Genomic DNA, 27,321 nt, shown 5'->3' on the forward strand with positions numbered 1-27,321 from the left:
ATTGGTATTACTTGATGTACATTAGGGCAGATCGCATTTTATTCCAAAAAGCCAGTAAGAAAGAAACGGTGAGAGTTGGGAGATAGAGAGCTGCAAGGTTTTACTGGAGAAAGATCTCTAGAACTAGCACATAATGAAACCGTATAGCATATATTATATTCTACTTTGACTATGAATTTCGGTGGATTATTTTATACGATCTTCATCAAAGTCTTAAACTTTTTATATAAGAATGGACGCTTAAAAAAAAACAGCAAAGCAAAACTTATATATTGATACCTTGTAGAGCCCGATTTTCCAAAATGTGGCCATATACCCCTCATAAATTTATTGATTTCATTCAAATTTGTCCCAATGCACAGTGGGCGAAATGACAGGTTTTTGACGCATTAAATCAACGGAATTACCTAGAGCTCTGAAATTTTGTACACTGAGGATGCGAATAAAGTATAATAAGAAATTTGGACCGATCCGCCCACTCCCACTCCCACTTTCAAATGTAGGATGTATCTCAAGCACGGTTATCATACACCAAATTAAATATATCAGTATGTAGTAACATTAGAAACTGAAAATCTAGATTAGAACTGATGCACACTGTTACTCCATCTTGATCACTACCGTAGAGTGTATATGATTTCAGCAGTTTTAGTTCAATTCAAATTTAATTCAATTCAATCTCTTATACTCTCATTTGAGCTAAAAGTTTTGAATAGCATAATTTCTGCAACACTATGTAGAAATGGGAACATATTCGTTTAAAAAATGTCCAGATTTTGCCAACCCTGTGTTGGCGTTCGTAGAAAAAAACAAACATTTTTGCGTTCCCAGTCCAAAAATAACATTTTGTTCTTTAAACATGTTTGAAGTGATTATATGTTAGTACGGGTTGAAAGGTGGCTTGCGAGCGAAGCACTAACGCAGCTTAATTCAAATTTGAGTTAAAAAGAGATCTGAATCGATTTCGGGGAAAAAAACTTTTATTCATTAATGAGAAAGCATATCTAAGGTTTTTCCCGGACTTTTTCCATTCCCAGGAAAGCTTTTTTTTCGAATTTCCAGGGATCCCGGTCAAAGGGAACTTGAACTTGAGCTAATATCGTCATTTTCGAGGCAAAAATTGGAGAATCAGCAATTGCTATTTGTTGAGTCAAAAATCGGCAAAATTGGCAGCTCTGGTCACAATGGGCAGCCTCTTCCTATATAGTGGGATTTTTTTGTAACATTAAAACTGGTATGGGAATGGAAGAAACTTATTTCGATGTCACCATCGTAAAACGGAGTCACTATATGCACATGTTCGGTCAGAAGAATACACCATCTATATTTGAAATTAAAGTAACTATCATAACAAAAGTTGCCATTTTAATATTCCATAAACACATCCATAGGTTTAGGTTTAGGTTAGGTGGCAGCCCGATATATCAGGCTCACTTAGACTATTCAGTCCATTGTGATACCACATTGGTGAACTTCTCTCTTATCACTGAGTTCTGCCCGATTCCATGTTAAGCTCAATGACAAGGGACCTCCTTTTTATAGCCGAGTCCGAACGGCGTTCCACATTGCAGTGAAACTACTTAAAGAAGCTTTGAAACCCTCGGAAATGTCACCAGCATTACTGAGGTGGGATAATCCACCGCTGAAAAACTATTTGGTGTTCGGTCGAAGCAGGAATCGAACCCACGACCTTGTGTATGCAAGGCGGGCATGCTAACCATTGCACCACGTTGGCTCCCTAAACACATCCTTGCAATAATTACGAAAATATTTTGAAATTATTAAATTGCAAAAGTGGTTATATATATGTTTTATAAAGGTTTACTTAGTCTGCCAGTCTATTGGAATGCCGGAAGAGCAACCTTATTTTAACCAATTGTTAGGCCGTTAGAACCTGGGCTAGAACCCACGACTATATATCGGGCAAGGCAACTATTACTACTTGGTACCATATTCAAATAGGATAATGTAATTTCCAAAGTAATTGAAAAATTTTACTAAATTATTTCATTTCATAGTTTATTTTATCTAAACAAAAATGCCAAAAACAATTAAATTATATATTCTTCTCTACTTAGGCTAAATTATACCCCATTCAAATGAGACTTAAAATCTACTCAAAATTGATTTGAAGTCCCTTATTTACAAAGAAAATGACAGTTGAAAATACACTCAAAAAAAGTGAACCCTCTATTTCACTAAAGCAAACTTAACCTTATTTTAGTTCATGGAATTACTATGTTTGGAGAAAATTTCCTTTACTCTAAAAGATTAAATGAACTAAAAAAACTGGAAAAAAATTATACACAAATAAAGCATAAAGATTTACTAAATTCGTACTTCTCACAAAATAGTTTTTTATTTCTTTAAATTTGTAAATTTTACAACAAATGCGTCCATCTTGAACTTCGTATGGCACTAAAGACATTCTTGCAATTTTGAACTCCAATTTTCTTTTTCAAACTACAAAATTCTCTTAAACAAGTGAAAAAAATTAACTATGTCTAATATATTTTCTTGAATTTGTCGAAAAATATTTACTTACTTATGTGATATCGGCGTGATGTCAGCGTTTGTATTACTGTTTAGTTAAAATTTTCTTCCTGGTGGTTTCACTGTTTTTTTTTTTCAGTGTAGTTAAAGTGGATTTTGGAAGTGTAATGAGGTGATGATTTACCCAATAGAAGTAAAAGATATTAGACATTTTTCAATATATGCATCCAAGCATGTACGATCGCTTACGTTAGAACCAAATTGACTTTATGAAACTTCAATGCAACTGAAACTCATTTGTCCGAAATCTATCTGATTGGAATATTAATATATTCTTATTAGAAATGAATATATTAATTTTCCAAATACATATGATTTATTACGGCTTGGAAGCATATGCCAATATCATCAGCAACAATCTTCGATTGTGGTCGAATGAGCACACCAAAACACAACTAAACTACAATTTATCTGTCACAAAGAAACTGAAAATTGAAAATCACTAACATTACCAAAATACATACATATATGACAGACATGTATACCAACATAAACGAAAAATGCGAAAATCGAAATGCACCACTCATGAAATTTTAAAATAACTGTTATTTTTATTAGACCGACTACATAACGAAATTAATAAATTATTGAAGTAAATTTAAAACCTTACTGATACAATCAAAAATATAATTGATTCAATTTTCAATTTTGTGTTTGATTAATAAATTTCTTGATCCATTAAACATTTTAATTGATTACTTTGAAAAAATAGTGGTTATATTTTTCTGCGTCAATAGAATTGTCTCAAATTGATTGAATATAAATGTGGGATTAGATTATCAAATTCCTTCAATAAGGTTTGTTATCCTCAAACATCATATACGAATGTGCCATATCCATTATATGCAGTCTGTTAAAACTTTTCTTGTCCACAGAAAAGCGAATTTGATTTTTTGGAATGGTCCCCTTTAAATGATAAAAATCTGATGCTATCAGATGACTGGACTAGTGATACATTATTTTCAGCAATTAATGGCCCTTTTCCATTTCCGGATTCCAGAGAAATTGGTAATAAATTGAGTACGTATTCATTTAACTCGTAATTATATAGGCCGAATATTACAGCTCGTGGGGCTGGTATTGCCGACTTTATACAGCCCAGCTTAGGACCGTTGCAGCCAAATTTGGATGACATTGATTTAACATTTGTTGGTAAGTCTCCTTTGCCATATATCCGTTTATTATTCAACAATGGCATTTTTATTATATTTTAGAGTTATTACAAAATTCTCGTTTGCCACCAGTGCCTGAGGAAGGCTCTGATGAAATGATTAAAAATGTTGACTATGGATTTTCATCGATTATGGGTGAGTCCTTGAAATAAGTATGAAACTTTCTTTGTTTTACTTGGTTACCATAGGGACCGAACAAATGGACTCCGGTAACATGATGGAGGTATCCACTTCTAATGCAGTTGGTCCCATGGCAAATGTTAGCGAAGATTCTAACATGATAGAATTGAATACACCAATGAACGCCCTGCAATACACAGATCTCGAACAGCAGTTTGCGGCACGTGGCAATAATAACAATTTGTCAATGCTTTCTGTACCCGCCAACCGCACAAATCAGTCTAATCTTCAGAGTGTACCTAGTGGAGATGCAATTATGAGTAACACTTCTCAAAATCCCAACACATTGATGATGCCTCAGACAAACCGTCAACCAGCACAACAACAAATGGAATCCTATGATAATGCTGGAAGTATTAGTGGGAGAATTGGAAATTCTTTAGTTGTAATGGAGAATACAAATTCACTCACAACCAGCAGTAATATTTTGGGAAGGCAAAACAATAGTACCGGCAATGATTTCCCAGTGAAGAAGGGCCGAATATCGAAAAGTTCCCAGCGTCCGTTTAGGTATGTGATTCAATTGTGCTAAATTTTTTAACAATAAGCAGGCTTAAATTGGTTTACACACATTGAAAATGTTTTGCTAATGTTCACGTCCATGTTTTGTTTTGACATGTCAACGAGGTCATTTAGCTTATCCGGCATGTCAGACTGTTTGTGGGATAGTAGACAGAAGTCATGCGCGTACGCTAAATATTCATGATGTCTGTGCATGCCTCATGCTATCCCTATTTTCTGTTGAGGCATCTTTAGCATAGTGTTATCGAGAATTACGGCAAAAAGTAATGGCGAAGGGGGGCAGCCTTGTTTTACTGCAACGTTTGAGAAAAATGCCTCACTGATTGTTCCTTTGTGACGTACCAGTAGCTTGGCTTTTGCGAACATAGCTTTGATCACATGCGCTATTTTCATCGGAACCCCTTTGTGCACAAAGGCATCCCACACCCAGAGAAGGAATATGATCACCTCAGACATGTTTTAAGAGCAAAATGTTATTTTTGGGTGGTGACCATGTAGCAAGGTTTTCGCAACCATGTTATTTTCTCGGAAATCATGTATCTGATTTCGGCAAGCAGGTTATATTTGACGAGAAAATAACATTTTAGTGACAAACATGTTACATGGTCACCATACAAAAATAACATTTTGCTCTTGAAACATGTTTGAGGTGATCATATTCCTTCTCTGCGTGCATATTGGTCATATTTTTATAGAGTTAAAAGCTTTTTTTTAATCTTTGAAGACGATATGCACAGTACGCCATTCGATAGACTATACTATAACTTCTTCTTTTTCTTAACTCATTTTTATTAATGCGTACTATCACTATTTTGATATTTACATTAATCTGGATGTTATTTTCATATTATATATAACATGGTTCTCACCCAATGGTGAGCCCACATTTGCTTATGTATGGAGTAGAGGTGTGAGTAATAGTTTACTCACGCACACGCACACTCACGACTGAAAAATCATACTCACGCACGATATTTTTTGGTAGGACTCACGCTCATTCACGAAAAGAAAATTTGTACTCACGCACGAAAACGTCGTGACTCACGAAAAATACCGTGACTCACGAAAAATATCGTGACTCACGAATAATTTCATGATTAATTTACCTTACAGAAGTGTCTGAAAACATGAGCATTATTAAAATCGAGAGTGTTATTAAACTCTTAACATCCCAGGTGTCACTAAAATTGTAATTGAATTTTATGTTGGTGAGCAGGAATATTTTCGTGAGTGTAATTCTTTACTCATTCTACACTCACGAAGATATTATTTTCGTGACTCACGCTCACGCACGACATTTTGGTTTGTTAATCACGCTCACGCACACTCACGTTGTTGTCATGAGCGTGACTCACGACTCACGAAAATTTTCGTGAGTGACGACAATTTCGTGTCACGTACACACCTCTAGTATCGAGAAAAACAAAAATCATTTATTGATATAGTGAAGACAGGATAGAATAAATATCAAGATTATATAAGATCTTGTAGTGCTCTTCTTCGAAAGTATTTCACTTCATCCTTCTTAGGAAGCTCTATTTGATTCATGTAAACTGGGGGACAATTTCCGTGATTAAGTGTAAGTGAGTAGATTTTGATTCATCTGCTTTAATGCGCCAGCATTTTAACCACATTGACAGTGTATTCAAAAAGTTTTGCAGCAAATTACTTGAACAGTATAGTTTTTTTGGCTAAAACAGCTGTGTCGTCAGCAAATGTTCGAATAACAGCAGCCCAGTCAGAAAAAACCATCGGAAAAGCGTTGTAAAAGCGTTGTGAACGGTTGATACACGGTGGGAAAAAGCGTTGTTACAACCCCAAAATGATAACATCATTCCACGGTGTATCGATTGTATTTAACAACATTTTCAAAGTGTTATGAAAACAATATTTTATACGCTTTTCCGATGGTTTAACGAACGATTTGACAACCCCAAAATGATAACATCGTTATACGGTGTATCGATGGTTTTTACAATCATTAAAAAGCACTGAAAAACAAAATTTCATACGTCTTTCCAATTGTTTCTAGAAGATTTTGTCAAAATTTTATTTCTATAGAAAATTTTGCCAAAATGTTATTTCTATAGAAAATATTGTCAAAATGTTATTTCTGCCCGCCTTGCATACACAGGGTCTTGGGTTCCAAACCAGATTCGACCAAACACCAAAATGTTTTTTTTTTCAGCGTTGGATAATCCCAACTCGGTAATGCTGGTGACATTTCTGAGTGTTTCAAAACTTCTCTAAGTTGTTTCACTGCAATGTGTAACGCCGTTCGGACTCGGCTATAAAAAGGAGGTCCCTTGTCGTTGAGCCTAACATAGAATTGAGCAGCACTCAGTGATAAGAGAGAAGTTCCCCACTGTGGTAACACAATGGACTGAATAGTCTAAGTGAGCCTGATACATCGGGCTGCCACCTAAGATAACCTAACCTAGAATTAGATTGAATCGATTTTGCAATGTCCGTCTCCCTGTCTCACACTGGTGTATTTGGAACACGGTTGCCACAATTGGTAGAATTCTAGCAAAAATTGTAAATTTTTGACTGCTTGATAGACTTGTAGGATGTTCAATGTTTTGGTAGATTTTGCAAAATATTCCTCTCCAACTAAGAGGTAATTTATAAATAGAAATAAAATTTTCACAAAATTTTCCATAGAAGTAAAATGTTGACAAAATTGTCTATAGAAATAAAATCTTGACAAAATTTTCTATAGAAATAAAATTTGGACAAAATTTTCTATAGAGATAGGATTTTGACAAAATTTTTGTGAAAAAAAGTAATTATGTCTAACAAAATTTCTTCAATTAGTCGATAAATAAGTACTTATATTTGGGTTTTGGCGTGATGTCAGCGTTTAGTTTAGTTAAAACTTTCTACAATTGCCTCATTTGTAAAATTAACCAAAATTGTTGTTCCTAGTTGTTTCACTGTTAATGTACATATTCACTTTATATGATAAAGGAACATTATCCTATTATAAATCAATTCATATCAACAATAATACATCCATTACTCATTAAAAACCATTGGACATTGATGGAACATGCATTTTCAACGACAATTTTATGGAAAATTTACTATTTAAAAACCGTCAATTAATTTGTTTAGCAAGCGTTGTTTCAACGTTGGCTTCCAACGCTGTTACAACGCTCAATATTTATAACCATCGTAAATTTCTGACTGGGAGTTTTTGGTGTGTGGGGAAGGTCAGATGTGAATAAAAGATATAGGATTGGGCCCATTACACTACCTTGGGGGACACCAGCTCTTATACGCTTCAAGTCACTCATTTCGCCAGATTCATGAACATAAAACAGTCTATTTTCTAGGTACGATTTATTAAATTTATTGGAAGAAGTTTCTTGATTTTCTACAACAACCCATCGTGCCAAACTTTGTCAAATTCCTGCTGGGAAATATCTAAAAAAGCTGAGGTGCAATAGCTTTTGGATTCAAGAGCCGTATTGGTTGTCTCGACAAGGCGATGTATTTGTTCTATGGTTCCATGTTTTTTTCCTGAAACCAAATTGACGATTTGGAATAATATGTTCAGTTTCAATAATAGGCATTAACCTGCTAATAAAAAGTGTTTCTAGTAGCTTCGATAGTATGGGTAGTTGGCTTATTGATCGATACGACTTTACTTGATTTCAGGTTTTCCAGGTTTTTGTATCATAATTTGTGCTAATTTCCATTGTGGAGGTATAAAATTTCGAGTAGACAAGCATTAAAGATAAAAGTGATACAGTCTATAGGTGAGTACTATGTTCGAGTTTTTCACCAAAACACTAAATTAAAAGTGCAAAAATATATATGAAGACGATAACATTTTTATCAAGTCTCTTAAAATTATGGATGGAAAAGATCCAATGTATTGATTGCGATCCATTTAATATTTCGAAATTGATTGATTAAAAAAAGTAACCGTGAAAATAAGCTGGTTTTCAGCTTGAAAACTGAACATAGTACTCAGCTTATGTCTTCAGTTGGTAGTTCCTTCAGTATTTTAGGAGTGATTAAATCATAACCTGGTGCTTTAAAGACTATTGCTTGTAAAACTTCTTTTTTTGCGAATTTCTTAATAGGTAATTCAAGCTGGTGTGTTTCATTTAGGTAAGATTGGATATAATATGGTGTTTCTTCAATACTATTGGGAAAAAACACATTATATAAGTGATTCGCAAAAGTTCTGGCTTTTTCTAAGTTGTTTTTGGTCCATGTGTTGTCCGGTTTTCGGATGGGATAATTTGTTTTGTGTTGTTTTTGTATATTTCTAGTAATTTTCCATAAAGAAAAATCTGTTACCATTGTTGGACCTAGGTTATTAATTTCTTTTTGAATCTTTTTATCATTTAAAATTTTCGGTTATTGTTTAAGTTCGAAGCTTGCTTTATTCAGTTTGCGTTTATCTTCGGGTAGTTTTGTTTGTTTCCATTTTTTTCCTTTATCTTTTCCGATAGTTTCCTTAACACACAATATGACACTTTTGGAGGGTTTACAAAAATGTTCCTTGTGTGGAGTTTCATGGCGCACTTATATAAGATGCTCTACGCCTCCTGTTATGTCATTTTCTGTTCTCAGCGGTAGATTTTTGTTTATGGTATTACTAACTAAAAGTTGGCAACATTGGTCTTTTAAAGTTGTGTTTTGTTATTATCTCCGCAAAGTAAAAATATAATTAATAATATTTAATTCATTTGCCTGGCTATTGACATTAAAATATCGTTATTTAATTCAGTACAATCAATAGAACCTGAATTGAATAAAATGACATCGCGACGAAGCCTTAAAAATCGAATTTTTTGTGGTCAGTGCAAAAAAGAAGTAAAAGAAAATGATAATAGCATAGAGTGTGATAAATGCACCGAACAGTATCATGCTCGGTGTACTGCTTTGACCAAAAGTCAATTTGATTACTTTTGTAAAAATGACAACGAAGAATATGTTTGCCATGTATGTGAAAACACAAACAACACATCGAATAACATAGCGAATAACAACACTTCGTTTGAAGCTCAATTGGATGTCATCAACATGAGGTTAAAAAAACTTGATCAACTGGATAATTTGACTGATGCTATGAATTTTATGTCTAGTAAATTTGATGAAGTTTTGAAAGGAGTAGCTGAGAACAAGAAGAAATTGGAGGTAATGCAGAAAGAGAACAAGGCATTGAAAGGAAAAGTGAGCGAGCTGCAAGAATCAATACGGTTTTTAAATGATCAGAGAGTAAAGTACGATTGTGTTATAACTGGTATACAAACAGCTGATGATGTCTCAGCTGAGGCTGCGGTATTGAAGTTGGCGAGCGATGTTGGTGTTGATGTGTGTAAAGAGAGCATTGGTGATGCCTACTATTTGAAAAATAAAAGCGCTAAAAATGATAAAAAGTCCATTGTAGTAAAGTTTAATTCAAAAAAATCAAAGGAAAAGCTTATGATGATTAAAAGTAAATTGAACGAGAAGGATGACACTAAGAAAATATTTGTACACGATTATCTAAGCAAGGAGACAATGACACTTTTGAATTATGCAAAGACTTTAAAAAATGTTGGTTATCGTGCAGTTTATGCTAAAGATGGCAGAGTTTTTGTTAAGATGACTGAATTATCGAAACCGAGACTAGTAAAAAACATGGAAGAAGTAGATAATCTATTGTTGCAAGCATCAGTTCATCAAAACAAAAGGCAATCAAAACAGCTCATACCAGTTGAAGCAGATGAATCAGATGATAATTCCTATGTATCTCCAACGTAAATATGTTATATTTTATTATATAATGTATTAATTAGTATGTACTATTATTATTACTAAAAAAATATTTCTATAATGAATAATAATCAATACATGAATTCTTTTCAATTATTTAAAAACATTTTTGCTAATTTGAAATCCAATGATTTCCATTTGTTATCTGTAAATATCAGAAGCATGTCATCAATTTCAAAATTTAACAAATTTAAAAATTTGCTTTCGGAATTGCCAAAGCTACCACTTCTTATTGCAGTTCAAGAAACATGGTTTCATAAAGATATTGTCCAAATATATGATATACCTGGCTATAAACCAGTTCATTGTTGTCGATTTGACTCTTATGGTGGGACGTCAATTTATGTTCGAAATTTGTATTCATTTAGTGTGGAGGAAATTCGAAGCGAGAATTTTATAGTTTCTATTGCAATGAAGTTTAATGATATAAAGGTTAATGGAAGACCCTTAATATTCATATCTTTTTATAAGTCCCCAAGGTGTACCACGAGCAATTTTCTGTCGTTTCTAGAGATTATGTTAGAGAGATATGGCAGGTATCCGTGTGTAATTGTTGGTGATGCCAATATTGATATTCTAGAGCCTAACATATCTGCGGAGCTATTGAATCTTTTGATGAATTTTGACTATAAGAACTGTCATGATCTTGTTACTAGGCCACAAAGTAAATCATCAATTGATCACGTGTACAGCAACATTTATAAACCTTTTTTTATAGACTCAATTGAGTGTGAACTATCCGATCACAATATAATTTCTTGTAGGATAGCCTTCGGGGTTAAGAGTTGTGAAGTTGTGAGTGATAGTTATATGGTTTGTGATTATGAGAAGTTGAACAATGTCCTAATAGATAAAATTCGGGATTTACAATACACAGGTGATCCTTCAATTGATACTTCTTGTTTAACAGCTTGTTTGGACGAAGCGATTAACATTTCAACTGTGAATAAAACGAAGATTTATGATTTGAGGAGCAGCATAGCTCCATGGGTCAATGGAAATCTTAAGAAACTTCTGGCGTACAAAGATCGTCTTTTGAAGCTTCGTAGGAAGAATCCGCATTCAAATATAAACTTATATTTGAAGAGCATCAGTAGAGTGATTAAAATTGCTTATAAAAATTCAATGAACAACTATTATGCTGATACTTTAACGAATTTGAGGAATGATCCTAAAAAGTCATGGGGCTTCTTGAACAGATCACTTGGAAGAGTTAAGGATAGAGAGATATGTATAAATGACAGGTATGGAAAAGTAGTTAAATGTGATAAACTTAAGAGTGAAACTTTGAATAATTATTTTGTGGATTCAATTCGGAGGGTGAAGTCAAGAATTGACGAGCACCCGAATGATGATATTAATGGCTTAGGAACATTGGGTACATATAACACACGTTTTCGTATTAGTTACACGTCTAATGAGGAAATAGAGGACATTATTAGTAACTTATTACCTTCTAAGAGTTGTGGGCATGATGGGATATATCCGAAGACGCTGTTATCTTGTGCTACTATAATAACTCCATATTTAGTGAGGATTTTTAATGACATGGTGAGAACCTCAATATATCCACAAATCCTTAAAGTACATAAAGTGGTACCAATACCTAAAAAAAGTGACGCTGCTGCGTTAGAAGATTTCCGACCCATTTCAATTCTGCCAGTTATTGACACTGTTTTCGAGCGTGTAATACATAGTCAACTGTATAGGTATTTTATGGATAATCATTTATTGAATGATTACCAATATGGCTTTCGGAAAGCATGTGGGACGGAGGAGGCTGTTATAAATGTGCATACCAGTATTTGCAAGGGATTAGATGAGGGTCATCGGGTGGTTATTGGGGTATTTTATGATTTATCGAAAGCCTTTGATCTTGTCGATCACAATATTTTGATAAGGAAACTCGAATCTTATGGAATTTGTGGTAATGGACTGATGCTATTGAAAAATTATTTAACTAACAGGAAACAGTTTGTACAGCTGAAAGGGCAGAAAAGTTCACTGAGAGATGTCAGGTATGGAGTACCTCAAGGTAGTGTTTTAGGGCCGCTACTGTTTTCTATTTATATAAACGATTTGAGGGATCTAACATTGGATGGGAGGATATTTATTTACGCGGATGACATTTGTCTTATTTATCCCTATAAAAATGAAACAGCGGTAAAGCTTCATATAGAAAGAGATGCGTCATTGATTTTAGAGTTTATTCGCCTTAATAAGCTCTATCTGAACTCCGACAAGACTCAACTTATCAGATTTAAACCTCGTTTTAAATTCAGCAATCGATTTAGTATTCATATTGATGGAAGTGAGATACAGGAAGTTCACACCGTACGATATTTAGGTTTACATTTACAAGGGAACCTTTCGTGGGATAGTCATATACATTACCTTAAATCTAAAATATCACCAGCACTTGGATTACTATACAAGTTTCAACACAGGTTCGATATGAAAACTAAACTCTTAATTTTTCAGGCCTTGATTCAAAGTCATTATAGTTACTTGCCTATAATTTATGGTTGGAAAAAATCAGCTGAGTTGAAATCTCTTCAACGGCTTCAGAATAAAGCTCTGAAAATCGTAGCAAATTTGAGAATTTCTCATTCCACTTTGGACTTATATCAGGAATTTTTCCCCACAATTTTGCCTATATATGGAATTCATAAACTTCAATCAATGATCTATATTTATAAAAGCTTACATAATATCGGACATCACACCATACACTTTGTGAGAAATCAGCTATCGGTAAATACCCGTAATAGAAATAATTTAAAAATAGCTTATTGTCAATCTGAAACCACAAAACAACGTATTGATCATGTAGGTACGCAGCAATATAATTTGCTGCCCCCATATATTAAAGAAATTGAACATCTATCTTTGTACAAAATTACTTTGAAGAAATATTTACTAGAACGAATTGAAGAGCTTCTGGTATAATGTAAATGGAGATAAAATATTATTAATTATTGTATTTATATAAAATGGAATTTAAATAATATTATGTATATCTTTATTAAATTGTTAATATATACTTTATGAACAGTCTCTAAAATGCCTAATGGCGCAGAGACGAAATGTATTAATGTTTTGTAATTTGCACAATAAAGATACAAAAAAAAAAAAAAAAAAAAAAAAAACTAGGTAGCGAAAATTATCCCAATTTGTTTTCTTATTGTTAAGTTTGCATTTCTGATACTCTTTGTGCTACTGAGAATGCAAGATAACTTCTGAGCGGTCTAAAACTAGCCTGATCCTTGTTTTTCTATAGATTGGTAGGTATTTGGGTCAGAAACTAAATTTGAATAGTCATATTAGTACGATGGTAAAATGACCTTTGGCGTCGAGAGTTCTATAAAGCACTGGGCGAAGGGGTTCTCGGATTCTTACATTAGCATTTGACTTTTTACCATTCATGCCATACCAATTCTGGAATATGGGATCCTCAGTATGAGATATATAATTTTCAATTTATTGTTATTCCACCATTTAATTATGCGGTGTATCGTTTTTGAGCAAATAATAGCAAAACAATATTACAAAAAAAAAAAAAAAAAACAACTCAAAAAAACTGAAAAGGTGCAAAAGAATTGAAAACAAAGTAACTGCAAAGAAAATCCACATATTTATTTCATGTAGATTTACATGATTGCTGATTATAGAGAACGGCTGCGATCTACCGAAACCGACCAGTGTATTTACCAATATTTGAAATCTTAAAACGCCAATTGGTAAAATGAATTTCAACCACTCGAAAACAACATAATAAAACAATCACTAAAATTGGTTACCTCATATCTCAGCAGTTTGGTATTCTCTTCTTTGGTACTCCTCAATTCTATTAAGCTATAATATTAATAATTATAGAATATAATATAATAATATAGAATATAGATGATCAATCGGTGTCAAAAGATGTTTGACAGTTCCGAAGATTAAAAATAAACGAAGAAAATAAGAGCACGCTTACATTCTCTTTCGTTTTCCTTTTTGTAGTTTGCCAAAATTAGAATGTTTACGACGCACCAGAGGATTTATAAATAAATTAATATGTTAAAAGTTCATATTTGAACAAAAAATTGTAACCAAAACCGTGAAAATACGAAATTTAACTTCGAGCAGCATTGCTCTTTACGAACAACACAAAAGCAAATGCCGGAAAATTAATGTTTGGGACTGGCCCTTTACGAAAAAATCAAAACGAAATATCAGAAAATTATTTTTTGAAACTGACACATTTTTTCTCAGAGAGAAATGGATCATCTATATATAATCTATGATGCCAACTGCTGGTAGTTGTTGTTGTTGAGTGCAATCACACTTAAGTGTATGTATACTACCACACTCGTTTTTTGTTTACCGAGCATTGCTACGATGCCGATTGGTTTAACACCGCAAAACACTGCAAACGAACATGGGTATATACTGGTGGTGTTTTCTTACATTTGTATGAATGTAAGAGATCGCACGGTAATTGGTATCTTACTCGCTGCCACCGACATTTTGTGGGCAAGAAAGCCACCGATTGCAGTTCTCTGGTACACACATAACTGACCAAATTCGAAAAGCACAGTAAAATGATGGAAATTTTCTGCTGTTTGTTCGACCAAAGTTTTGAGTTACATTTAAGAATCACCTCTCATTTTTTCTTTCAGGCGCGAACCACATAACTATGACAAAGCTCAGCCAACTTCACATCAGACTAGCATCTATCAACAAATGTTGGCTGAACATCAAAAAATGTTGTCTAGTATGTCCAATAATAATCTACAGTTACAAGCTTCAGTGTACCAAACAGCCTCTCAACAACCCCTTCAAACTTCTACCAACACTTTCACGCAGTCGCCCCAGCATTACAATACGAATTTATTGAATACTTCTACGAATTTCGCCACATCGACTGAAAGCGTCTCTAGCGGTTTGATAGCGAGTGGTTCCATGAATTCAAATTCTACAATTAATACGGGATCTTTTGGTATGGAAACTCAATCGTCAAGCATTAAAGTCGAAGTGCCTCCTACAGATATTCGTAGTATGTATAATTTAGCCCAGAACTCTGAAGGCTTTATTGGAAGCAACCAGTATAAACCTTATACTCATATTGGGAACTTTAAGAAATCTGCATCAACTGGTACATACATAAATGTGCGAGGATCGGGGATTAACAATAGTCAGATTTTTGTGCAGCAGCAATCGGATATTCCTGGTAATGCGCCTGGGGCAACATTACACGCACAATCATTGCCACCAACTTTTGGTGTACATTTGCCTTCCCTAACCAATGCAATGCAAACATCATCTGCAATGCAACAACAACAGCAATCTAGTCAACGTATACTACCTCCTCAACTTAACGTGACCCAACAGCAGAGTAGTCTTCAAAATATTTTGTCCAACCAGCAGCATCATCAGATAATACAATCGTCTGTTCCAGCCAACACCATAGTACCGAAAGAAATTTATCGATCAAACAGTTTACCTTTAAATGTCACATTGCAAAAGTTAGATCCTCGCTTAACACAACATGAGGGAAATTTTGCCGTGCCTAAAAGTCATATGTCCAAAGCGGGTAAGACCCGCTCTAGGAGTAATTCAATACACCAACATATGATCCAATCGCCGTCATCTTCGACGCCAGGTTCAAATGTACTTGGCGTTACCACTAGTGGATCGGGTGGGATAGGCGCGAATGCCGGCTATCTTGGTCTCAACTTTAACACTCAATTGCAAAGTGCTACCAGTGACCCTATGTTAAATACCACATTGGCGCAACTTCTGACCACAAGTAAGTAGCAGTAAATTTACTAAAGATATTTGCGTGGCTAAAAACATGAATGACGTGGGCTTACGAAGGACCATTTATTTTTACTAATTTGGCAATCAAACTATTTAGCTTCATCATGATTTCCTGTCGTGTTTTGAATTATAATCTAACTGCTCTAATGTTGCTAAATGGTATTCTCAATAATTTATAGATTCCCGTATGTCAACATTAGGAAAGCAACAGAGTGTTTCCACAAGTGCCATATCGACCGTACCGACCAACGTAAATCAGCCTGCGTTGTCATTGCCTACAAACCAACAAATTAACGTACAAAACCATGTTAACACCACAAATGGACCGAAGAAAACTGTATGTGTTTCATCAGCTCAACAGCCGATGCATTCTCCTCCATCACCGTTGGGAGTAGTCAGTAGTGCCACGGCAATAATTCAACAGCAACCGAATAGTCAACTCGTTCAACAGCAAATACAACAATTACAAACTGTACATAAATCACCAAAGAAATCCACTTCATTGCCTACACCGATAGTAGCATCGATGCTTAGTAGTCCACCAACCACTAAAGTAAGTTAGAAGAAAGTGAGAAATTGTTAAACAAAGTCAGATCAACTGTTTTAATAATTGCTAAATTCTTTTATTGCGATAGGTCTTAAGCTTTCCCCTAACAGCCGGTACCCACAACAGTTGTTCAACCAATCTTAGCCGATCACCAGAATCGTTTCACGATCAAGATTCTCCTCTATCACCAACGCACAGTTTGAAATATCCTCGTGATAGCCAACGGCGAGCCGGGCATATTCATGCCGAACAAAAACGACGGTACAACATAAAAAATGGATTTGATCAATTGCACGATCTAATACCACAACTACAACAGAATAATGCTAAGGTTATTAGAGCATGCAGCTCATTGATTGATATTGTTTTACCTCAAATGAACAACATTTTATTTCACAGTTAAGTAAGGCTGCTATGCTTCAGAAAGGAGCTGAACATATCAAACATTTACGTAATGAACGTAATACCCTAAAGGAACGTATGGATGCCCTGCGTATGGAGCGTGATGCCTTGAATAATTCATTAACGTGAGTATACACCGAAAAAGTAGACTGCTCTCTCGATTTGTACTTAAGTTTTTCCCCTTTGGACAGGCATCTTCATTCAATTTTACCAGCAAATGGAGCACCCGTTACCAGGCAAGGAACAGAACATGTCAGACAATTGTTTGAACAATATGTACGAACTCGAACACAGGAAAATTGGAAATTTTGGATTGTAAGTACAACAATAAAATTTTGGAAAAACCAATATTTATACCCTATATTGATACTTACACACATACATACATACAAGTTTGAATTATCACCAATGAATTTTACATGGGCTTGTGGTAGAGAAGTACTTCGTTTTCGGATTCTTTGCATTCTTTTGGATGTTATGCTTTGGAAGTTCATTTGGATGAATAAATACAAAAAAAACTGAAAATTCTCTTATTTAAGTTTTACAATTTGAAAATTTTTTACTCCGACGGGAAGTTAAACCTGATGTTGGTGCCATAATAGAAATTCTTAGCTAACTCAGTTACTTATGCAACTGAACATAATACTACAAAACGTCAATCCAAACAGCTGTGATATGAACGTAATATATAACACCAAGGGCTTCACAAAATAACGCCCCAATGAATGAAAGGTCCAAAGAGAAAATGAAACATGACCACAAATGTTTATACACCCATCAAAAATTAGGTAACCACATATTATTACAATTTGCATTACCAGTAGTAAAAGTGTCATTACACGTTGCATTATATTGCGGTGAGTTATGATGACTAACATATCGATGCCCTCATTCCAGAGTACGCTAAGTCGACTTAGCATGTTTTGATGGAGTTCACTGTTTTTTATACGGATTGATATGAATCGCATACTGTAAAAATTCCCAATTTATTGGACATTTCTATCAAAAGTTATGGTTAATATTGTACTTAGCCTTAGACACAGACACAGGTTTTAAAAAAAAAAGTTCAATCCAAAAAGGGCAAAAAGCTTTGTTCGGTCTAAAGTGGTCTAAGTCATTTTTAGCCATGTTCTATTATCACTATTTTGAGTTCGTACATACTAAACAAAATCTCATTTTAACAGTATTCCAATTGTATTTTTAAGGTTCCAAAAATAGACCGATATAAGTATTCTATTTTGCCATATGTCTTTATATGCCCAAAAGAACTCTAATTTTAAATGTTGATATGACTCGACGACAAACCTCAGCATTTTTGGGATGTAAAGAACTCTACATTTTAATTTCAGATCAATAAATTAAAATACGACACAAGACTCTTTAGAGACCACATCAAAATATGGGTAGATAACAACAGAATATGTATTTATAAAAACACAAAATTTCAAAAAATAATTATGCTTCCAGAAGTTTTAGAAGCAAAATCCTGGTATTGGTCTATATAAGCATTTTATAAAAAATAAATTTACATACAAAAGCAAAATAATAATAAAATCAAAATGTCGGACTAATCAGATAGAATGTTTAGATGTTAAAAAATGTAATGTGTCGGATATATAAAACAAACATAAACTGCCAAAAATTAGGTCGGGCGAACTTTTAAATAACAACTACCATACAACATATGACAGGAATAGCTGGGCAGTTACGAATATTGTTTCTATAGAAATAAAATGGTGAAACATCGATTTATAAATGGTCTATCAGTTATGGACATTACAGGCCATTAATTTAATGTAAAGAATTTCGAGTGGCTTTGATGAGACAAACTTCCTCCCAAAAGACCGGCAGTGGTTTAATTTAAAATTACAGCTTCCAAAGACATCGGGTGTATATTTCTCAAGTAATTATGTAGGGATATCTCAAAATCTGGGCCGACGGTTGAGTTTAAACGTGTTGCTGTATCACAAAATTGTCCGATATGACCTATCTTCGAACTCGACATGCCTGCCAAAAATTCAGAACGTTAGGTTCTACTGTTATATTGCCTTAAAATTGTACCTTTATCATGAGTATATAGGGTCAAAAATTGATATTTTAATACGTTAAAAATTGACAATGCAATTGACCAATGCAGCCCATATTCTAGTCAAACCTAATTTTTACATCACCGTGAAATTTCACCCGTATAAATACACTTTGAATGGCCTGTAATCCAGTACTTCGTTGTTTGATTGTCACCCCTAATGGAATCTAATTTGTCGAAATATTTCTTTAGTTAGAAAGATATGAAGGGTTTTTTCAAATTTTGTTTCGCCGGAGTCGAGCAAAATTTCTACGACTCCGACTCCAACAAAATCTTCCAAGACTCCGACTCCGGTTCCGACTCCACAGCCCTGACACAGATAGTAAATATTGTCTGAAAATTAACACTACTTCTGTGTATTACATTTTTAAATGCTATTTCCATAATTATTGTGTGTTCTTGTTTTGTTTTAATTTAAATCTTAAAACGGCGAATTTTTCAGCTTGGCCTTATATTGGAGCCTTTATTGTCATCATATACATCAACGGTCTCTAGTGCTAGTTTAGATGAATTGAGACGCACCGCCTTCCTATGGGTTGATCAGCATTGTTCTCTCGTCGATCTAAGGCCAGGTGAGTGCCCAATATAATGTAATAACTCCTCATATGGTCTTATTCAAAAATATTTCTCTCCCCATAGCTGTGTCAAATAAATTAAAATATCTATCAATGAAAACGGATATTTTGTCCGATCCGCCATCAACATTGCGCGATGAAGTGGTTAAAGCTGTGAACAATACAGGTGGACAACATCCGAATTTGCATGGATCATAGGAACAATACAAATATACATAAATCGATGTATATACAAACATGTACATGTTGATGTTAACAATTTATTATTTCTTATTAAGTTTTTATTTTAAAATATTTTTGCTTTCTTCTTCCTTCGATGATTTGTTTAATTTTTTAATTGGTAGTATATTGTGCATAGAATAGTAAAGAACTACAAGTTATAAGTTTTGAAACTTGTTCGCTTGATGAACTATTTTTTTTTATTTTCGAATTTCCAAATATTTTCTTATTTTGTAATTGTTATTTCATACACGTACCCACACACCAATATATATGTAATGTACAAATTGTTTATTTTTGCAATAAATTAAGAATGGGAGTTAAAAAGAAACCATAAACAAATCATGTGCCTAAAGTGTAGAATTAGTTAATCAATTTAAAAAAGAATAATAAAAATAAAAAAGAAATAATTATTGATTATTTGTTGATGAATGAATGGATATTGGTGCGTCGAAGGCTGGTGTTTTATGTTTTGTAGATGTTTGGGTGGTTTTGAAAAAAATATGATGTTTGATCTTATAGAAATGATATGAAATTTGGCATATTGAAGCGAAATAATTCCAATGAGCGCCAAGTCAATGACACTTTGAATGATATGAACTAAGGAGGTATGCCCATGATTGGTGAAAACAGTTGTAACCCTGCCAGGAATTCGAACTGAACGGACGTGTTTTCTAATAGCGGAGTATTTCATCGTAATAAGTACTTATTACGAATTTCACGTGTGGTGGAAATAATAAACCACCATGCAGTGAAATTCAAAGTCATACACTGGGTTGCTAACTTCAGGGCCCAGTGGACGGGTAACGACTGAAGTTATAAATTTGGGCAGCGACCAAGAGTCAGGTCCAAATAGTCGACCTGTAGACGGGTCGACTGGCGGTGGCACTTTGGCAAGTCGAACCTTTTCTAAGGTGACGACATCAAAAGGAGGCAATCCCTCTCGAAAGAGATTCAGGGAATGAAGAAATGCGTTGTTTATCCTAAAGAAATTAGGATCAGTCGACCCAAGCACGTTGTCGGCTAAGCAAAGCGATTCCTTAAAATGGGCTCAATGAATTCTTGAGACTGGAAAAAGGGAACGATCACCGGATGAGCTGCCATCCTCTAAACGGGATCAAAGATCGTTTGCCTCAGTTGCAAAAGACAGCCTTGTGATGTCTATCATTAATAAAAGAGCATTGGACGGTATGATTCCAAGGCAAAAATAGTGGGAAATGCGATGTCTGGTGTCTACTCAGAGGTGCGAAAAAAGTTTCCCGGACAAAGTCCTCGACAACAAGATGCTGGATGGTATCAAGGGCGATATAAGTTAATATATTTTGCGGACCAGAGGTCTATGGATTGCTTTAAAGCTGCATTGATTCTAATTGGTGAAGTTTGGGAAGGAGCCGCTTTGGAGTTAGTCGATAAAAAAGACATACCGGCTAAACCTAGAGCACATGCATGGATACCGGCAAACCATCCTGATCCTGAGTCATTGATTGATTGATTTTTTCATTGATTGATTGATTGTTTTATTTATGACATGTACAACAAGAATATTAGATTCTTATAATTACAGTTACATGTTACAATTATCCATTTAATATAAAATAATAACATTATAATACCTAAGAATAAAAGTTTTGGTAAATTTACATTTGATATTGTGAATCCATGAAGAAAAAAATTTAACATATGTATATAAAAATGGAAAAGACAAAAAAAATTGAAAGAAATTATATTAAAACAAGAAAAAAAATAAAATTAAAACAAAAAACTATACGATTCAAATTGAATTGATATAAAAATTACACTATTGTAAATAAAATTGAAAGGTGTAAGAAATAGGGTAAAACAAAAAAAAAATAACCATAAATAGAAAAAAAAAATAAACCACTAAAAAATGAACAAATATGAAAAAACGAGAAATTATTAATCAAAAATGAAATAAAAAAGTAAATAAATGTAGCATTCAATAGAAATTTATCCTCTGCTGTAAGCGAAAATTATCAAATAATATCTTTTTAAATTGCAAAATGTCACTTGTTGTTTGAATATTATGTGGAAGTGTATTCCAGAGACGTATGGATGATATGAAAAATTGCCAATCAGAGACCAATGTACGATGCACCAGTGGTATAAGTGTTCTTCCCCTGTTAGAACGAGCAAATCTAAGTCTATCGAACAGGTATGCCGGAACTTCCGAGTGTATTATCTTGTGTAGAAATAAAAGGCCCCTAATTGCCATTAGTTCATCAAGCGAAACTCCATATATAGTGCGAGAGAATTGTGTGACAGAGTCGCGTCGTCTCAATCCATAGACATAACGCGTAACGTTATTAAAAAATACATTCAATCTGCGCCTACTAACCGAATCGCAGCTTGCAAAAAGTTCAACGCCATATAAAATCCCCGGTATCACATAACATTTCGCCAAGAGACACCTTACCCTAAGAGGAGTGTAACAATGAGTCGACCAAAGTGTCCTCAGCTTCGAATAACCCTGTCCGATTGCAGCACTTATGTGATTGGACCAGGTGAGGGTGTTATTAAAAACAATGCCAAGATTCCTAGCAGTCGTAACATTTAAAATGCGTTCATTATTGATCCTAACATCCAAAGAAGGTATTGAACTAGAAAGCCTCCTACCAATCGCGATGTATTTCGATTTCGAAGGATTGAGGCAAAGCCCGTTCGCCGTCGCCCAAGTGTATATTTGAGATAAGTCAAAGTTCAGTTTGCAAATACAATCATCTAGTTCCGCAACTGGGCTCGAAATATACAACTGGGCGTCATCCGCATACAAGTGTACCCTACTGAACGAAAGTTTGCACGGTAAATCATTGGTGTACATGGAGAAAAGTAGTGGACCCAAAATTGACCCCTGTGGAACCCCTTTATTTATGGACAAAACTTCTGAAACCATCCCATTACTACAGACAGATTGCGTTCTATTACATAAATAAGACCAAATAAACCGTGTCGCACAAGACGAAAACTTAAAAATATTCAGAAGTTTGGCGCAAAGAAGTTTGTGATCAATTGAGTCAAATGCTTTAGAGTGATCAAGCAACACCAGGATCGTCACCTCATTTTTCTCCATGTTACATCTAATGTCCTCTGAGACATCAGTCAAGGCAGTTATGCAACTATGATTGGGTCGGAACCCAGATTGCTACTCAAAGAGCAATGAATTGTCAGAGAGATAATCAGATACCTGCATATACATAATCTTTTCAAGTACTTTGAAAAGAAAACTTAAGATAGATATCGGCCTATATTCGTTGCAATTCTTCGGTAATGGGATGATCTTGCTATGTTTCCATGCTGTAGGAAATGAACCCGTATAAATAATCCTGTTAAACAAGTTTGTTATATATGGTAATAAGATCGGTAATAATATTTTCAGAAACCGGGGGTCAATGCCATCGTAGCCCATAGCATTCGATTTCACAAGGGTGAAACTATGCACAACATCGCCTGAATCAATACATGAAAATTCAAATCCGCTATCATTCGCACCAAAATCCAATGTGTCAATGTCAAAATCATAAAAATCGTGCCCGATCGGAACGTTCGGAATGTCAATAAATTTACGATTAAGTTCATCGACGTCAACAAGGTCATCGCTACCTGAGTCCTTGCCTAATCCAATCTCCCGTATTTTCCTCCATCTATGTTTCGATCCCAGAGCCGAGGAGAATCTGTCATAAAAATAACGTGTCTTAGCGCGTCTTATCACGACATTCGCTCGTTACCTAAGCACACGAAATTCCTCCCGCAAAGAAGACGTTCTAAACCGTTTCCATCTTGAAAAGGCTAAGTCTCGTTCCCTTATAGCTATCCGGGCCTCATCGTTGAACCATGGCTTTGAATTCGAAGAGACCCTCTTTGTCTTCAAAGGCAATAACGTGTCCTGAAGACATTTGACATTATCCTGTAGAAAAAAGAGTTGGTCATCCACGGATACCATACCGTTCATTAGATCCCAATTTACACACGAAGCCAATGCTTCCAAATGGACATAATTAATATTCCTAAAATCCCTAAAGGTATACGTTGTCTGTTTCCTACGAACTTGAAAGCGATATGACATAAAAATCAAATCGTGCTTCGAAAAACACGATGCAGAAATCTGATCGTACAACAAAACCTTGGTTGGCTCACTAACGAAAAATATCTATGAGTGAGCTGTTAGTATCGGTATAGTGAGTAGGATTGGATGAGTTCGTTGGTACTAGTCCCAAAGTCAACATAGGTGCCGTGATGTTACTATCGACTATAATATTAGAGTTAAAATCGCCAGAGATTACAACATCATTATAAGGAATTAATATACTATCCAGCATATCAAAGAAAAACGTCATATCAATGGAGTTGTTAGGTCTATAAACACAACCAATCAGAATCCTGCTCAAGGAGGAAATTTCCACAAAAACATATTCAATTGGCTGCCCATCGCCAGATTTCATACACAAATTGCACCGTAGGTAATCCCTGACATGCAGTGGAGCGGATTACTAAGGCCTTCAACATCTCACTGAAAGCTGCATGCCCTAGAGGGAAGCCAAGGGGGAAAAATCGACCACCATGGTGGTCTACGGAATTAAGTAATATGAGCAAATCCTGCAGGAAGCTCTTTAACAAAGCAAAGTCCACTAGAGCCCCTGAGGATTGGGACGCTTACAAGAAGAATCTGAGAGGATACAAGCAAGAACTGACAAATGCTCAGCATAACTCTTGGAATGATTACTGCAGCAGTATTGAGAATACGTCAGAGGCTTCCAGACTACGGAAGGTTCTAGCATCCACCAACTCCGCTCCAGGTTTCATTAAAACATCGGAGGGCAATTGGACAACGTCCAGTGAGGAGACGCTGGAGGTACTATTGGACACACATTTTCCTGGAAATCAGACGGTTGAACCAGGTTCTGGCGGTGCCACAGTGGCTCAGCGGTCGTTTCCTATCGAGGAAATTGTATCGGAATCTAGAATAAAATGGACTTTAAATAGCTTTGGAGCATTCAAATCCCCCGGACCTGATGGAATTACTCCGGCGAAGTTACAAGCAGTGGCTGAAAGAATTATCCCCTGGTTGACGGTGATATATAAAGTGGAGAGAAACAAAAGTCGTCTTCATACCTAAAGCGGGAAAAGTCTCTCACTCGAGTGCGAAGTATTTCCGACCAATCAGGTTATCCTCATTCGTACTTAAGACCCTGGAGAGGATGATAGACATGTATCTTAGAACTAGCGTGGATTCAACTTTGCTCTCGAAACGACAGCATGCATACTCGAAGGGCAGGTCTACTGAGACCGCATTGCATGAACTAGTCAGCTTTATTGAAAGCTCACTATTTGTCAAAGAATACACAATCGTGGCGTTTCCAGACATCGAAGGGGCGTTCAATAATGTCCATCCGAGCTCGATATTAAATGGACTGACAACTCTGAATGTTGGTTAGGCTGTTAGACGAACTTCTAATAAAGAGACGTATTTCAGCCACACTAGGACAAGCAAACATACTGCTACGTTTTTATATTTAGGCGCTTTTAATTACCCGACAATTAAAACACAGTTCTTTTAAATAACGACAATCTACAATTTATTTACTATGACTTCACACTTTACAATTCGTTCACACTGAAGTTATTCGTTTGACGCTTTAATTAAGACTGACTCGTTAGCAGCATGCGAGCGCTTTTATATATGACGGTGTGGCAATACGAGAACATTCTGGTAGCACTACAATATTCTGGCAACGCCAGAACATTCTTTAACAATGCTAGAAGGATCTACGACCATTAAGTTGTTCGTCTGGTGGCTACCAAACACATACACACTCACATAGATATATGCTCGCATTACTACAACAACAATGACAATAGACAATGAGATGAAATGAGAATGCAGAATAACAAAGCAAAGGGGTTGCTATTCTATGAGAGAGTAAGAACTAACATTTCGATAAGCAAACAAAAGAACATAAAAGAAATTCAGGAAAATACTAGAAAATGAATAGATGATTCCAACAAGTGATAGCGAAATTGTATCGTTACAATTTGAAATTTTAAATTAACGGAAACTAATTTAAATAAGCATATATCTATAATTATCAAATTCGTAACACTGCCTCCCGCTTAAGCCTGTTCGTCCCGAACAGGCACAGAGCCTGTTCCGTAAGGAGCCAATCGTTCCAGATGTACAACTTTCATCTTTGATCTAGGGCTGTCGTCCTTCTGAATCCGGTATACAACATCATTGATCTTCTTGATGACTTTGTATGGGCCTTCCCACTGTGTTTGCAGTTTGGGACACAGTCCTTTCTTTCGTTGCGGGTTAAATAGCAGAACCAATTCTTCTTCTTGGAAGCCCTCAGTATTTACAGCGCGATCGTATCTCGCCTTCATTCTGTTGCTGACCATTTTTATTTTGTTGCGCACTGATTCGTGAACTTCTCCGAAAGTGTTTGGGAAGTCGTTTCTGTTTTCTTCCATGGCGAGCTCATAAGGTTTAGCGCCGAATATCAGATCTCCAGGCAACTTTAACTCAGTTCCGAATAGAACATTGGCCGGTGTTCGAGAGGTGGAATCATGAATGGCAGATCTATAGGACAGCAAAAACTTTGGTATATGCTCGTCCCAGTCCCTCTGGCCGTTGTCCACCACTTTTCGAAGATGTTCCTCCAGGGTGCGATTAAACCTTTCTACCATGCCATCGGATTGTGGATGTAATGGCGTAGTCCTCGTTTTCTTGATACCAAGGGATTCACACATCTCTTTGAATATGGCCGATTCAAAATTTCTTCCCTGGTCTGAGTGAATCTCGGACGGCACACCGTAGCGACATATCCAGTTTTTGTTGACCACATCCACAATCGTTTTTGCCTCTTGGTTTGGAATTGCATACACCTCCGGCCATTTGCTGAAGTAATCCATGACCACAAGGACATAACGGTTTCCAGAATCACTTACTGGGAAAGGGCCTGCCACGTCCATTGCTATTCTTTCAAACGGGGCTCCAGGTCTATACTCTTGCATAGGACCTCGACTTTTCCTTGTTGGACCTTTCGCCTTCATGCACTTCTCGCAATTGGCTACCCATTCAGCAATTGATTTTTGGCATCCAACCCAGTAGAATCGTTGCTTCACTTTCTCGGCGGTTTTGGTTATTCCCAGATGACCTCCACTGGGACCATTATGGAACTCCGCCAAAACGTCTCTTATTTTGGAATCCGGAACGATGATCAAATTTCGGCTGCTCTTGCCATCTTCGCTTTCCCATTTACGTTGCAGGGATCCATTGACTAGAACTAAACTATCCCATTGAGCCCAGTATGATTTCATAAGTGGACTTTGGGCTGCTATGTCTTTCTTACTGGGCTTCTTGTTCTCTTCCTTTGCCGAAATAATTTTGTTCAAAATGGGATCTTTACGCTGTTCTGTTGGCCAGTCCACTCCGGATTCGATGTGTAACAGCCGAATATCAACAATCTC

At 35.5% G+C, this 27,321-nt stretch overlaps 1 protein-coding gene and 1 long non-coding RNA gene across 5 annotated transcripts in view; both read left to right on the forward strand.

Annotated features, from left to right (window-relative positions):
- Window positions 1-20,249, forward strand: part of Mondo (MLX interacting protein mondo) — an 83,621-nt gene extending 63,372 nt beyond the window's left edge. For all 4 annotated transcript variants that reach the window (XM_075295400.1, XM_075295399.1, XM_075295402.1 and 1 more), the window contains exons 6-16: window positions 3,429-3,561; window positions 3,619-3,705; window positions 3,768-3,860; window positions 3,914-4,415; window positions 14,870-15,999; window positions 16,190-16,563; window positions 16,646-16,888; window positions 16,957-17,084; window positions 17,151-17,274; window positions 19,488-19,617; window positions 19,685-20,249. In XM_075295400.1, coding sequence (XP_075151515.1) covers window positions 3,429-3,561; window positions 3,619-3,705; window positions 3,768-3,860; window positions 3,914-4,415; window positions 14,870-15,999; window positions 16,190-16,563; window positions 16,646-16,888; window positions 16,957-17,084; window positions 17,151-17,274; window positions 19,488-19,617; window positions 19,685-19,818 — 3,078 coding nt within the window. In that variant the 3' untranslated portion in view covers window positions 19,819-20,249. The remainder of the gene's footprint in view (window positions 1-3,428; window positions 3,562-3,618; window positions 3,706-3,767; window positions 3,861-3,913; window positions 4,416-14,869; window positions 16,000-16,189; window positions 16,564-16,645; window positions 16,889-16,956; window positions 17,085-17,150; window positions 17,275-19,487; window positions 19,618-19,684) is intronic.
- Window positions 1-27,321, forward strand: part of LOC142225611 (uncharacterized) — a 318,712-nt gene that overhangs the window by 145,689 nt on the left and 145,702 nt on the right. The gene's annotated exons all lie outside the window — the stretch shown is intronic.

Source organism: Haematobia irritans, chromosome 2, assembly GCF_050003625.1.
Source record: "Haematobia irritans isolate KBUSLIRL chromosome 2, ASM5000362v1, whole genome shotgun sequence".
NCBI lineage: Eukaryota > Metazoa > Arthropoda > Insecta > Diptera > Muscidae > Haematobia > Haematobia irritans.